This window comes from Pantherophis guttatus, chromosome 2, assembly GCF_059756535.1.
Source record: "Pantherophis guttatus breed Tessera chromosome 2, ASM5975653v1, whole genome shotgun sequence".
NCBI lineage: Eukaryota > Metazoa > Chordata > Lepidosauria > Squamata > Colubridae > Pantherophis > Pantherophis guttatus.
Window position 1 is genome coordinate 212,233,621 of NC_142064.1, and position 15,841 is coordinate 212,249,461.

The 15,841-nt window shown below is 40.8% G+C and overlaps 1 protein-coding gene across 1 annotated transcript; it reads left to right on the forward strand.

The window, feature by feature from the left end:
- Nucleotides 1-801: 801 nt before the first annotated feature.
- Nucleotides 802-12,770, forward strand: DUSP7 (dual specificity phosphatase 7). Its single transcript, XM_034439384.3, has 3 exons — nt 802-3,000; nt 7,231-7,659; nt 10,180-12,770. The coding sequence occupies exons 1-3, from the start codon at nt 2,586-2,588 to the stop codon at nt 10,485-10,487; spliced, it is 1,152 nt and encodes a 383-aa protein (XP_034295275.1). The 5' UTR covers nt 802-2,585; the 3' UTR covers nt 10,488-12,770.
- The last annotated feature ends 3,071 nt before the right edge of the window (nt 12,771-15,841 follow it).

The window sequence follows — 15,841 nt, forward strand, 5'->3', positions numbered from 1 at the left end:
CAACTCTCATTACTTTTGTTGGCACAAATTAGTACTGAAGTTTGCCATAGTACCAAATGTACAACAGTTAAAAACGCATATATAAATTTGCTATTGGGAAATAAATATAAATTCCAAATATGAGCAACACTTTTATTAGGAGCCAAAATGTAACAAATTAGCGTTTATGCAAGATTTTTAAATTTTCCACTGTCCCGTAAAAGCAACTAACGGAACAGGCAGGAAATAAACCCCTCATATCAAGTCTGATTTTGCTGCCTCCAGGCTGGCTTTTTAACCGGTCAAAGATATGGAATGTAAACTGAATGAATTAGTCACAAGTTAGTTGCGGCAAGAATCAGATTACCCCGGGACAAAGAAACTGCGACTCCACCTCTCTGTCGGAAACAGGACAGCTAGCTCAAATCTTTCTAGTAAGTTTGCAAGTGCCTTTATACCACGCCTTTTCCACTCTTTTGCTGCACTTTTGCCTACTTACATTACGTCGCTCATCTAAACATTGTTATGGAGGCGTTCGAGAACATCAGGAGGAAAGAGAAGGAACGCTCCCATTTCCATCACAATACAGTACGTTTAAGAAGAGTACACAAACGCCTGACTTCTGCGCAAGCCAACTGGAGACATGCAAATCCCATCCATCTCTAACACCCCATTCATTTCTTTCTACGCATCCTCTCTTCCCGCGTTCGGCGGGTTGATACACAAGATTCTAAAAGCCCCGCCTCCCTCTCCAATGAGGTCGTCGTATTTCAGCCCCGCCTATTTGAGCGGCTTATAAAATGGCAAACTCCAAGATTTTTTTTTTTTTAAAAAGAAATCATGTTGTAAGGCGTTCTGTCAGTCAGGAATTCATCGTGCAAATCTAAGCTTTTAGAACCAATCAACTCTAGAATCCGTTTATTATGGTTCGCACAGCTCTGCTTCCATACGCTGCGTGCGTCGTATTTTGCATGTGGCAGGCGTACAGTTGGATGGTCCCGCCTTGTTTGTTTTTCCATAGCCACAAAAATATTGCAGTTGGTCCACGGAATGCCTATGCCCTTTATCGGGAAGCGGGCCACCCAGTGGCTGCATAACCATGCTTTACTAATGTGATCCAGTTTTCTGAAGTCGCGCGATCCACTAAATCCCAAACTAACCACAGGACTGGGTCATTTACACCACCCTAAATTAAAAGGTAATTGCTTTGTGGGTCCGTGTCGGAAAAAAAACCTGAGTCCTTTGTAGATTGGGGTTAGATGATCTGCTCTGCTAAACTCCGGACGACCGCTACGCGGTGCTACGTAGCGCTGGTGCGGATTTTTGTTGTACAGTTGAAGGGGGAAAAAAATCGAGGCTGAAAAAGCAATGGAAAAGTTTTATTTCGCGGCCTGGATATTTTGAATCTTGCAATAACTCCTCCCCCAGCGATAAAATTGTCAGTAACGTCTCCATTTGGGGGGGAGATAAGCAACGGGGGGGAGGGGGTAGCTTTTTTCTTAGGGGCCTAGAAGGGCTTTTTGATCAGTTAATAGTAAAGTATGGGAGCCTTAAGTTTGTTCGTTTTGTCTCCTTTTTCATCGAGACAACTTAATGACTTTTCAAAAGGATTAAAAACAAAAAGGTTGGCAGCCAAAAATGATTAAACTATGAATCCTAATCGACAGTTGTGCATCTCCCGAAAACTGTCCTGCTTGAACACTTTAACACGATCCTTGAAAAAGCTTTGTCGGCGGCTGGGCATGTTTCTTGAGCGATAATTTTCACTCGGGCAGCGGCCTCTCCCCACCCCCCCAAAAAAAGGAGGCAGGACAAGCGGGCTCGTTATTTAAATCCCTCCATTGAACCAAACAGGCACTGGGGGGGAAGAAGAGGGGGGGAAAAAAAAAAGGAGGAGGAAAGGCTGCTTCCAAGAGCGCCAAGTCGTATAGCCTGACGCGGAGGAGGGAAACACCGGGGCTTGACAAAACTGGGTTGCAAAACACTCCGGAGGCCGCTTCCCCTTTAAGCGGGGCCAGCCTGGCTCCTTGGCGCTTTCCCTCCCTCGCAGGGCCCGCCTCCTCAAGCACGACACGCCGCTCTGATGGCGAAGCCTCTTTTTAATTGAGACTGTCAGGCTGGATCCACGATGGAGCGGGAGGGGGCACGTAGCGGATATTGGAGCAGCAGCAGCAGCTCAGCCGCCTAAATCCGACCAAAGAACGGCAGCTTTTCCAGAGGAGGGCCGGCTGCCAGCAGCGCCTGGCAATCCGTAGCTCCGCAGGATCTTCTTCCCAAAGGAGCCCGGAGGGATTCGCTCTCGCCAGCACCTCCGGCTTCTATCTCTCGGTTGGCAAGTGGAAGGGAAGCAGCCTAGCGGCGGGCGAAGCAGCAGAACGCCGAGCCCTTGGAAACGGCCGGAACGCGACCCTCCAGCCGATCGCCGCTTCGGATCGCCTTCCCCCCCTCCCTTTTTTCCCCCTTTTTGTTCACTTTTCTTCTCGGTGGGTTTGGAGACGGCGGCGGAACGCTTCTTCCTCCCTCTCCCTCCGAGAGTGACTGGTTTTGGACTCTCCTCCGTCCCCGCTCGGCTCCTTCGCTCCTCGTCCCCTTGTTGTGCGATCCTCATGAAAAATCATATCTGGGGCAGCGACCCCCGGGCTCCCATGGCTGCAGCGATGCCGTGGAAGAGCGTGGAGTGGCTGCAGGAGGAGCTGGAATCGAGCGGGGGTAGCTCGCTGCTGCTGCTCGACTGTCGGCCCCACGAGCTCTTCGAGTCCTCGCATATCGAGACCGCCATCAACTTGGCTATCCCGGGCCTGATGCTCCGGCGCCTTAAGAAAGGTAATCTGCCCATCCGCTCCATCATCCCCAATAACGAGGACAAGGAACGCTTCGTCAAGCGCTGCAAGGCGGACACCGTCCTGCTCTACGACGAATCCACGGCTGAGTGGCAGCAGGACGGCGGGGCCCCCACCTCGGTCCTCGGCCTTTTGCTACAAAAACTCCGCGACGACGGCTGCAAGGCGTACTACCTGAAAGGTAAATGAGGAGGGGGGTCGCACTCGGACCTCTCAGACCTCCTGACGAGGGATTGCCGAGCTTTTTTACTTCCTTCGTCCTCTCTTTATTTTATCAACCGGGCTGGAGGCTGCGAGTCAGAAGCCGGAGCAAAAATTCCCGCCTAATCGCACCCCCCCCCCCAAACCTCACTATTTGTTTTTATCTCCATTTCCCGCTGTCCTCCTATCACGTATTCCCTGTTTCCCAATCTTAGTTGTTTTGCTGCCCTTACCGGAGGTTTTTCTCCCGCAGAAAAGATAGAAACGGAACGTCGGCATTTAAAGCAAAAACAACAACAAAAAACAAACACGCGAAGGACTTCGAAAAGAGCGCGTGTCTTTCCTTCCTTTGGATTCGGCGAAGCAGGATTTTGCTTTTGCTTTCATCGCCCGTTTGATTAATTGTTGTTTTGCAAAATGGTTGCATGTGCCAAGTACTGTACACGCAGGTACCGTACTGGCCTCTGGGCCTCTCTGGTCTTGGTTCTTTTCTCTTCTTCCCCACCTTCGGTAGGAACTGGAAAATGTTTCCCCCTCTGCTAAACTGTCCTGGGAGACCTCATTCTCTCCCTCTCCAGAAGGAGAATTTCTGGTGAGATTCTTCCATAGCTATGAATGGGAAAAGTCCAAGAAAGCCCATTCACTTCATTCCAAAATTGGGGGGTGGGGGGGTGGGGTGATTATTTACTCTAGGCTTTACCTTGCTCCTTTGCTCTATCAACTACTGTAGCAACCTTGGTTTTTAAAAGGAGAGGGAAACTATGTGGCCCCGTCTTGGACTACAGTTCCTATGAGTCAGAATGAACACAGGGCAAGGATTTCAGGAGTGATTATTCAGAAGTTCTGGAGGGCTCTTGCCTTGCCTTGCCAGCCATCTACATTTTTTCCTTTCCCCTTCCCAGGATTGGTGCCTTTTAGCGGCTCTTCCCTCCACAGATGGGGAGGGAAGGGAGCTGACAGCAAGGAATAGCTTGTTCTACCCCTTGTGTCACTGCCAGCCTAACTTTATGCAATGGTCCCATTTGCTCCACTACACTGTTTTTTTGCGATATGCAGTTGATCGAGAGAGAAGTGGCCTGTAATAACCTAGACGAGAGAGGAGGCATTATTCACTGCAGGCAGTTTGCCATTCTGCTTTTTAATTGAAATTTGTTCGGCAGATTAATCTCTTGTGTCTTGCGCCCTGCTTCCTCCTCTGTGTCTTTGAAGGCCCCGACTTGGTAGATCAGCCTTTGCCTTTGAGCAACTTGCTTGAGCTAGATGACGTATCTGGCCTTGCCGCATTGCATTGGGCTCTGCCTCCCATTCCTCCCTGAAGTTCATTTTGAATGAAGACCTTAATTCATTAAACTCCCCATTCAGCTTTCCTAAAACACTCTCCTCCTCTGGAAGCATTGTGATACAGTTACTCTGAGTGAGTGCCAAGGTAAGGATAATTGCCTTTCCCCAGGACACATACCAGCATGATCACTTGGTGGCAGGATTGAGGCAGAAATAGAAAGTGATACTGAGCCAAAATTGTCCCTCACTCTGTACTGTGTAAGTAAAACTAAAATTACAGATTTCCAAACAGCTCAAGGAAAAGGAAGTACTAAATAGTGCAGAAGGAAGAAATTGTTCCTAGGATAGGAAATGTATGTATGTATGTATGTATGTATGTATGTATGTATGTATGTATGTATGTGCAAGCAGTTCAGTGAAAGCTTTCCTGTGCATTGCCCCAATTTTCCTCTTTCAGTATCTTTCTTGGTACATGTAAGATATGTTTTTAAAATTATTTAGTCCAAGTCCTGCATTGATACCACCATTTTTCCTCTTGAGAATCCCAGTTCCTTTAAACTAGCCTTTTAACAGGAAAAAAAATGAGTTAAGCTAATAAATTTCTCTTTCCGTCTCCTCTTCTGATTTAGAAGAGAGCCTGAATGGGAAATGTTTCTAATTAAAATTCCAAAATGGCTGTTTCATATTGTCTTTCTTTTTCAGGAGGGGGAAAAAGAAACCTGATTCTCCCCTTCCTGTTTATGAATACAGCTGAACTCTGTTTGGTGACTTTATTCCAACTGTGCTAGGCCATTTAAATATTTCTAGGTCTTTTATAATGGTACTGATTTGTAAAGTGTTGTTTGGATGCCTATTAAATATTCAGGAGAGAATTTCAGGTTCCATGTACATAAGTAGAACACTGAATGTAGATAAACATTCTTTGGGCACATTTCTATATATGTAGCTCTTTTTTTGACTGTGATCATAACTATACTGTTAGCTATTTAGCTGATTGCAAGGAATATTCACATATTGCAATTTTGTTAACAAATGAAGTTTTCATTCCTGTCTCAAATTCTCCTTCAGATACAGAGTGCCTTCTGTATACCTGGTATTTTTTTAAAAAATATTACTTGTCCATATAAAGCTAAACCAATTCCCTCTAATCTGTGTCTTTAAACATCCTTGATAGGTAAACTGGAAATCTCTTATTCTCAGGTTTGTCACCTTATTTAACAGGACTTCTGTAAATGTGTACTAGGTAATTTAGCAGGTGAAACATCTTATTATAACTGAATAGTCTTGAAAAAGCTACAGCTGCTGAATTTCTCCCTCCTATAGAGTTCTAAGAACACAGGAGCCCCTCAAAAATTGAATAACCTTTAATTCCAAACTTAGGAAATCTTAATTTTACTGCTTTTTCTTTTAAATCAAAAAGTAAGAGTGTGTCTATGTGCTTCCTCAGATTGATTGTCCACTTTTTCTTAAAGAATGCATGTTGAATGATTGAATACTTCTTTAATTGCTTCCTTTTCTCCATATGTTCTTGTGCAAAAACTAATTGTTAAGGAAAAGATCCAAACCCCAAATGTTCATTTAAATGCTGCTTGTTGGTATATAGGGCTCAAACATATGTACACAAATTTAAAAAAATAAATAAACTACATTTGCTACAGAATTGATGTTAAGGCAATAACTTTCCTAAGGCCAAGCAAGTTTTACAAAATAACATTCCCATTTTTGAGATCTTCAAATACTTCCTTAGACAGGACGTAAACATAAGGGTAGTGGGTGCAGGAAGATAGCTTGCTGAAGTCAAATGTATGGATTCGGCATTTTGTCATTCTTTTAAGGTTGCAATCATTCAAATTGGGCTTTGTCTGATAGAATAGAATAAAACAACAGAGTTGGAAGGGACCTTGGAGGTCTTCTAGTCCAACCCCCTGCTTAGGCAGGAAACCCTACACCACTTCAGACAAATGTTTATCCAATCTCTTCTTAAAAGCTTCCAGGTTGGAGCATTCATAGCCTCTGGAGGCAAGTTGTTCCACTGATTGATGTGATGATGCAGGTTGCATCGAAGACTTCCTTAGCAAGTTGGGATGAAGAAGCAATGTGTGATGTACCACCTTTTAAAATATAAAACCCATCTATTAATCCAATACCTCTTTATCTTTAATTAAAATGCCGTGACACAGTTCTGGGAAGAGTTCAGCTCAAGAGACAAAACAAAATGAGAGACTCTGGCAACAGGATTCAGTTAAGTTAGTGACACTTAAAACTTGGCAATAAGTTACAGTAAATGTAATAGGGCTTTAAGGAAATGTCTGTAAAATTGCACTGTGTTGTTACAGTTCTTGCTATATTGGTACCATCACCTTGAGGATTCTTAACATTTTACTGTCTTCTGCTCAATGTGATCTGCAGACAGTGGCGGTGAGATAACACTTGTCTCCATGGTGTAAAAACTTTCTGATTAGAGGACTGCATGTTAGGCTGCTGTTTAAAATAAAGGAACAGGCCGGGCCTGTTTTGGTGAGTTGGCAGCTGAGAATTACTATGGCAGAGGTTGAGAAAATCAGGTAGCAGCCTTATGTACACAGTTAACTGAAATAAATCCAGATGATTTTAAACTTCAAATTGTCTTAAGCTTTTTATTTCTGCAAGTAGTAATTCTTTTGGGGGGCCCAAAGTGACTCCAGCTCTCTTGCTGTTAAATGTATATATTCATGCGTTGTTGTTAATCCTGTTTTGGTTTTAAGATTGATTTTATATTCAAGGAATCTTCTGGGCCTCCCAGAGAAAGTGGTATTTTATAGCATAAAATTAATTTCTTTAAATCCACAATCATGGTTTGGGGAGGTTATATTTAAAGAGCAAATTTCTAAGACCTCACGACTTTTAAGAAACATGGCATTAAAGCATATCTTCTCTTCATCTCCCACAGGTGGATTCAATAAATTTCAGACCGAATACTCAGAGCATTGTGAAACCAATCTTGACAGTTGTTCTCCGGCCAACTCTCCTCCTGCCTCTGTCCTTGGTCTGGGAGGGCTGAGGATAAGCTCTGATTGCTCTGATGGAGAATCTGACCGGGAACCCAGCAGTGCCACAGAATCTGATGGGAGCCCAATCCCAAACAATCAGCCGGCTTTTCCTGTCCAGATTCTTCCCTATTTGTATCTGGGTTGTGCCAAAGATTCCAGCAACTTGGATGTCTTGGGCAAATACGGCATCAAGTACATTCTGAACGTCACTCCCAATCTTCCCAACATGTTTGAGCACGATGGAGAGTTCAAATACAAACAGATTCCCATCTCGGATCACTGGAGTCAGAATCTCTCCCAGTTCTTTCCTGAAGCCATTGCTTTCATTGGTAGGTGTGGGCCTCCTGTTGACGTCACAGCCCTTTTGGGTAGTGTTCTATCATAATCTGGCTGTTTTCTGCTCTTACTACTATCTGCTTGGTATAGATTTCATTTGTCTAAGTTTAGATTTGGCATGTGTAATTTAGTAGGTACTGGTAAATGTGCCAGCATTTATAAGCTTTAAATATAACTGAGTTTGGCTGCAGGCTTCATTCCAGTTAAAGCCAAAATATTATTCTCCATCTGACTTCAGTTGAATTAGAAATGATAACATTTGGAATAGATTACAGGGAATGAATTGAGTAAGGCTTCTGGTTTCTGTTTTAGAGGTTCAGCTCTGCACAACTGAGCTGTATAGATTCCTCCCCCCCCCCCCCAAAATAATATATTTCAGACGAAAATCAATTCCAACCCAATGTCTTGAATCCTTACTCATGTTAAATGTTGGAGCTTATATGGTCAGCATGGTTCCATGATATGCTGATTAGACTTTGTGTCAGAGTTGCTTAGGAGACGAGAGTAGCTTCCTTCTTCACATTTCTGTGTCCTGGAAACTCCACGCTGCTAAGTATATACCATTGGAACCCTTGTGTCCTAGCAATGTTGCCAACCATTTCTGGTCTTCACATTAAGTAACCTCAAAAAACTTGGCTCTGGCTCTCACAAACAAAACACACCTCTACCCATCTACCATTTGATCATTAAAGTTAGTCTTGGTACATATATTGGTTCATTAACATGTTAAAGTCACCTGAGGGCATTCTTGTGTGAACCAAATAATTTTACTGTAGGTGTTATTGACTTCAACATGTTGAAGTAGAGAGCTAAAATATGAGATTTTTATTTTAAAAATTGAATTTTCTCCTTCAGTATTTCTGGCCCATTTCATTTTTAAAATTGCAATTGTGCTGCAGTTTATCTGCCACATTACATACGCTACGAATAATGTAGCCACTGGCCAGCCCCAGGCTCTTAGTGTAGCAGCAACATATGCTTGAGTGAATTGTTAAATGTAAATAAATCAAAGTTGTGTTCTTCCTGATGTTCCATATATTCTAAATTCATATTTTTATAGAAAGTGCAGGCTTAGATACTGATTTCCAGAGAGATACAAGCTGGTCTTTGTTTTTGTATTATGTCAGTTGATCAAAAGCTTTGTATTTGCTTAAAGGGCTGTTTGTGGAATGTGGTATTTAGATACTAGCTTAGTCAAAACATCCTCTCCTATGCAAACCACAATTTGGTTTTTAGAACAGGAAATGATTACAGATTAAAATAGAAAAAAATGTGTTCAAATAGAACACTAGCACACATTTGGAGAAACTTTTTCATTTATAAGACAATGCTGAGTGGTCTGGCACTGATTAATAGCTTGGACCGTGATATGAAATGAAAAGCCAACAAGTTCATTCCTTAAATTTTCTTTGGTGTCATAGAGTTTATGAACTCTCGCATTCCGTTCTTTAGCTAAATTACAAATTTTTTCCAGGCATTAAATCCATCCCTCAACATGTGTCCTTTCATAGTCATGTTGATATCAATGAATGTGTGTAAGAATATATTGTATCAATCGTCTCCCATCAGTAGAATATATTGTTAATTACTCTCCATCTGTTCTGGGATCCTTCAGAGGATATCTGAGATATGCAAAGGAAAACAACAGGAAAACCTGTTGCATAGGCTAAAATAATGTTAGGTACAGTTGCCTGAAGCTAAATATAGAGAAACATACATGGAGTTACAGTCTTATCCTTACTTTATTGCAAAGATATCAGATAACTATATTTAAGATTGGGATGTAATATTTGTTATGTGTAGACATCATAATTAATATTCTTCAGTTACTGCTAGTGCTTTTAGCCTGTGAAAACTGTTCACCCTTCAGTAGGAGCCTAGTTTCTTTAAGTCCTACTGTCTACTTGAATATAATGAAATACGATGTTTGTATTTCTTTTAAAGAGTTTTAACAAATGTTAATCTTTAACATTCATTTGAACCTGGTTGGGTTTCTTTGGAAAACACAAACTATTCACTCAAGTTCTTTCCTTTATAGTACTATATTTTTTTAATCATATGGCAACATTTGTCAACTTAACTAGTTGTAAATCAGCCAGCCAAATGCTGGTTAATATTAAACAGAAACAAGGATTAAGTAAGCTGTGTCTTTAAAAGGTTCCAGGAACTTTGGATGCAAAACTATTATTGTAACTTCTGTCATTCTTCTCAAGATATGTCTGGCTTGTTTCTATATCATCTCCAATTATATCACTTGCTTACGTCTCTATGTGGCAAGACAGCACGAACTAATATTTAACTGTCCTGATTACACCAGTCTGATTGTCTTTGCATCTAGGCAGCATGTGAGACTCAAGGGAACTTTGAATTGTGAAGAAAAACTGCTTAATTAAAAATGCATTTGTTATAAGCTTTAATCTAAGTTAAACTTCCCTATTCTACCCATGCTTTAAACACACACACCCTTTTTGTTGTTGTTGTTGAGAAATCTCACATGTTCCTTCCTGTTGCAGATGAAGCCCGTTCCAAGAAGTGTGGCATTCTAGTCCACTGCCTTGCTGGCATTAGCAGGTCTGTAACAGTAACTGTGGCCTATTTAATGCAAAAGCTCAATTTGTCTCTGAATGACGCCTACGATTTTGTGAAAAGGAAAAAGTCCAATATTTCCCCCAATTTCAACTTTATGGGACAGCTTCTGGACTTTGAAAGAACTTTGGGACTCAACAGCCCATGTGACAACCGCTCGCCTGGGGACCAGCTGTATTTTACCACCCCAACCAATCACAACTTGTTTCAGCTGAACACATTGGAGTCCACATGAAGGAGATTTCATTGGGGGAACCTCAAACCTTGAATAGCTTCTCTTGAGCATTTCAAATTCATTATTGGAAAAAGTTTTTTCCAGTCAGCTTTGAAAGAACTGGTTTCTCCAAGCAGATCTACCTAGCTGCTGCTTAATTGAAAAGGTGTGCACCGTTTATTAGTATTCGGATGCGAATCCAAATGGTTTGGAAGAGTTACTTCTCATTCACCGGAATTATTTCATGTGGACGGTCTGACATTCTGACTGCAGCTGTTACTGGCAATAACTGTTTTCTAGTTGTGCTTACAGACTGATACAGTACACTTCACTCATGCACATGTACCACACACATACACACACAGACACGTGTATTACTGGATCAGTGTGGGTTGGCTTGGTGTGGAAAGTAAAGAAGACTCGTGCACTTAGCAAACTTGACCAATAAGTGTTGGCCTGAGACTGTTGTTTTACATCCTAGTTTACTTTTTTTAAAAAAAGAGGTAATCTTATACTCTTTCTTGGGTTCAAGCTCTTTTTCAATATGTACGTTCCTGACTGTTTGTACAGACCAGGTTGCAAAACCAGTATTTTATTCTGTTTGTGTTCGATTTTATGTTTTTTAGATATAAGAGAGAGAAAGAGGAAAAAATTCAAATGTTTCTATTGACCAAATGCATTTTGCACACTCTGTAAAGCCTCAAGATGTTCTCTAGCATGTTACTGGGGGTGGGGTGAGGAAAAGACAAAGAAAGATCTGTTGCTATACCTGAGTAGCATCTAGCTGGGGTTTTCATGATTTATGAGAGCCAGTTGGTAAAGTATGCCCCTCTGCACCATGTCCACCCTCATAACCTTTTCTGCACTGACTCTGCCAAGGTGACTAAGCACCAATGTGCTATCTGATTAAAGTCCCATTGCCTCTTCCTATTCTGTACCCATCACCAGTCTGTTCAATATTACCTTAGATAATATCTCATATAACCTCCACCCAGAGCTGGTAAAAGCACGCTTGGAGGCTCTTGGTTGCAGTGCGCAACCTTTTTGACTGTTAACATCACCAGCTGGCCTGAAATCACTCCAGCTTCCAAAGCAATGAAAATGCTGTTCATGTTGTTAGCGTTTATCTGGCACACTTGATTCTTATATATAAATGGGTGCATATATATGTACAAGTGCATATATATATGTGTGTGTGTACATATATAAATATATTGCATGGAAGGAGCAGCCTGGAGGTGAACAAAGAATCAAACAATATTGCTGTTGTAGAAGACTTGAGCACAGATTTCCTAAGGCAGCTTCCCTCACCTGGCACTTTCCAGATGGGTTAAGATGACAATGCCCAGATTTCCTATCAAGGCTAGTTTAGTCTAAGGCTACCTAACAATTCTGGGAACTGTGGTGCCAGCATATCAAGGAAACCAGTTTGGGAAGGTAACTTGGGTACAACCAGAAGGTACTTTAAATAGGAACCATGGGAGGCCATGGGATTATATTATTTAGGGAAAAAAAGGTGTATGTGTGTGTGAAAGAGGGAGGGAAGGCTAGTTAACTATGGAGGCCATTGGAGGTTTTTGGGAGAACTTCTTTGCTGTGCCTTCTATAACAAGAAGACTTGTCTATATTTCTCATTAATGTACTATACTAGATGAGAGAAAAGTGGTGCTTAATTTTTTCTCGGGAGGAGGGCAGAATGTACATGGAAAAATATTGGCTGCAGTGTAGTCCCTCCTTTTTCCCACCTCCCTTTCCACTTTCACTCTCAAACTTTTAAAAGCCACGGAGTCTTTCCCCCCCCTTAAATATTCATTTTTTAAAAAAATATATATCCTTTTTTCAAAAGTAAATCTCCACGTGGAAGAATGTTTAATGCTATCACATCATGGAACTGTGATGTGTGTGTGTGTGTGTGTATGTGCTTTTAAGAAAATATTGGAATGATTTTTTTTTAATGTATCAATGTTAGGGTTATTGGGTCATTTAGGCAGGAAAAGTGGAGCACTACACATGGATGAGCAAGCAGATAAGGAATCTCCTAACTGCATCTTACCTCAAGGAGAACTTTTATTTATCAGGGATTTAGTGCATCTGTATTTTAAGCTGGTTTCTATAAAGGCTTCCTGTGGCGATGGTGGTCTACTTAAAAATGCATCCTCTTCGTATATGCGAGAATTTGTTAGCGAGGGACAGCTTTTGCTTTCTGTGTTTAATGAAGGAAAAAATGAGTGACCCTATATATCCTGAACCCAATATTGGGACTTTGTTTATATTGCAAATAAATACTATTTTTTCTTTAAAAAACAGTGTTTCTGTGTCTAAAGTGTTTTCCAAGACAGTTTGGCTTCCTGTTTCTTTAAAGAAACATTATTCTGTTTGCCTTTAACACATAACTCCAACCCAATTTCTATTTGCTTGTCAGTGTTTATACAGTATTTGGTTACACACACAGCTTAATTTTGAAGGTCTGTGGTAAGAACTGGAGAGAGAGGCCCTGATGCAAACCAAAGCTTAAAGAACATCCTGAACATCCTTATTGGCCAAACTCTTTTCATAGGCAAGACAAGTGTGGTTCTGGTTTCCCTTGATTGCAATCTTACAAGAACGTTCCTGATGGATATCGATGAACTTCTCGTAAATAAACTGAAATTTAGTCTGAAACATTCAGTACTGAAGTCAACTGAATCTTTAGAAAGCTATCTTGGCTAATCAAGCTTCGTTCCTTGGAGAGCTCAGTTGTACAGTGCTCACTCAGTTGTAGAGTGATCACAGGTGGAAATGAGTCTGGCACTTCACTTTTCACTTTCAAATTTAGTTTGAATGTCACTGGAAATTAGGTGACCAGAGAAGAAGTTTGTGTTTACCAGTCTGATATAAGCAGGTCCATACCTGTCAGAAATCCTGCAAATACAAGGCAACTGCACCTTTGCCTAGCAATTTCAACTGGAAATTACAGTTTAAAAGCTGCCTTGGATAGTAGTCGTGGTTATTTATAGGCTGCGAAAAATTGTACCTCTTCAATTTCTACCTGTCAGACCATGTGTATATTCAGGCTTTGAATATAAAACATGCTTAGTAGGTTTTGATACTCATTTCTGAAATGAGACTGGGAACCATTCCTTTTGTTACCCGTACTTCCACCCTATCTTTCCCTCAGCTAAGAAACCATTGAAGATTGTTTGCTAAATTGCGGAAGGCTCTGTGATCATTTCTTTTCCTCAAAATTCTTATGAAATAGCAAAAGGAAAAACATATACTATGTTATGGTATCTTTCTAAACTGTCCCCCTCCATCTTAAACTGATATTTAATGTAGTAGTAGGGCCCCATCCAATGACAATAGCAAATTGGCCCACATTAGCCATCAACAAAATGGAGGTCTTAACCCGAAGTGTCCAGACTGTGTAACTGAAGGCTTTGATTGCTTGTGGGCTAATGGATGAGAGAGCCAATATTTTTGTCTGGAGTTAGGTGACCCGAGAGTATGCTTAACAGTCACTGCTTGTTTGCTTAAGTGTGCTTTACACAAGCACTGAAGAAGCTCACTGTTTGCCCAGCTGGTGAGAAGAATTTTGGCTCATTGCTGATGCTCAGGGCTTCAACCGAGCTGATAAAAATCTGCCAACTTTCCACTCTCTGAAATGTGCCTAAAACTAGCTAATCCTATTTCCATCCACCTCCTCTCTACCCATCTCTTTTGTGTCACATCATAATTTGTTAAGTTGGAGGGCAGGGATTGTCTTTGTAAACTCTTTCAGGAGACTTATTAATGAAAGAGTAGAATACAAACGCAGTTGAGTAAATAAAAATTGCCTCACCAGATGTCTGGCACCACAGATCTGGCTTTGTCAATGGCTGTTTCCTTAGTTAGGTTTACAAGCGGCAATCCAAAAATCAGTTGTCATCACAATAGCCACCTTCAGGGTTACATTTAAGGAAAGGAAACCAATCTGTTAGGAAGGAGCAGAAAATTGATACAGAGGATAGAAAATAGCAGGGTTTAATTGGCATGGTAGAACTAGGAAGAAAGGAAGCATGCTTGCCAAAGATTCAGTTGCAAAATGTTTAGTAAACCTAATCAATTTTAAGATTAAATTTGGGAATTTTGAGAGAATATATTACTATGAAACTACAAATATGGTATGTAGTTTCATAGCAGTTCCAAAGGTGTTTTTTCGAAAGAAAATTGGACTTTCTTTGTTTTTCCTTGAAGAGGTTTTACTTCTCATCCAAGAAGCTTCTTCAGTTCTGACTGAATAGTGCAGAATGGAAGGATTTATAGTTTCATAGTATAGTATTTTGGTACTTTTGCTGCTCAAATCTGTTGATGAAAAGGGGGATATCAATGGTATAAACAAATAATTTATCAAAATTAATAAAAATACAGAAGGAAAAATGTGGCGGTATAACATCCAGAATCTGCATTTGTTAATCTTGCTGATTCATCGTTTAATTAAAGTTTATTATTAAGTGTGCTATAATTGGCTGAATTTTACAATGTGCTCAACCATAAATCATAATAGTTAACATTTGTCTTCTATCTTATATTGAGATGGACCTTTACTTCAATGTTTGAAGCTGGCCATGTGAGAACTTGGCCTACTATGGTCTTCATCAAAGAAACCTTAAGCTTCTCAAGAACACATATATGTACTAATACATGTTTCAGAGAGACTGTAGTAAGACTGTGGTCTTCCTTTATCTAGTGTTGATCTTTTGGTTGCCCCATAAAACATCCTTGGAAAGGATTCAGGATAATAATAGCCTCAGTTGTGTAAAGTAAAGAGGTTCCCCCCCCCAGAGTAACCTGATTGTGAATTCTGGAATAGCACTGTAACTATTTTTAATCGTCTGCTGACTGGATAGTTAAACCACATGACTAAACTTAATACTGTGTGGGACAGAAATGGCATTCCTGTGAAAGAGATTTGAAAAGTGTTCCACAATGACCACAAGGTCTAGAAATGGTACTTATTGAGTTTGAATGACATTTCCATTTTGGCATGTGGTGGGTTCCCATTCCATATCTTTAACATTTCAGTTAAATAGAGAGCTTTCCCTCTCCTTGTTGATGGATATAAGATATCCTTATATCCTTGTTGATGGATATAAGAGACTGTGGAAAGAAAATTTGTAGCTAAGGGTTGAAACGAGGGCCCTTGGTGATATAATACAGGATAGCATGCCATCTTAGTCATGTTGTTAAATATTTACAGTACATTCACAAGGACTGCTGGAAGATTTCCTTCAAACAATATTAACAAGAGAATCAAAGGAGAAACCTGTCTGTTATAAGCTAACTTATGATTGTCTTACTTACGGGTTGTAGAGAACATAAAGGAAACATCATGGGGCTCAGCACAAAAACAATTGCTG

What these genes read in the sequence shown, in the direction of transcription:
- DUSP7 (XM_034439384.3), top strand. Translation starts at nt 2,586, where the DNA reads ATGAAAAATCATATCTGGGGCAGCGACCCCCGGGCTCCCATGGCTGCA. An exon ending in CAAGGCGTACTACCTGAAAG is followed by an intron (nt 3,001 to 7,230) that starts GTAAATGAGGAG and finishes CATCTCCCACAG; the next exon opens with GTGGATTCAATAAATTTCAG. An exon ending in TGAAGCCATTGCTTTCATTG is followed by an intron (nt 7,660 to 10,179) that starts GTAGGTGTGGGC and finishes TTCCTGTTGCAG; the next exon opens with ATGAAGCCCGTTCCAAGAAG.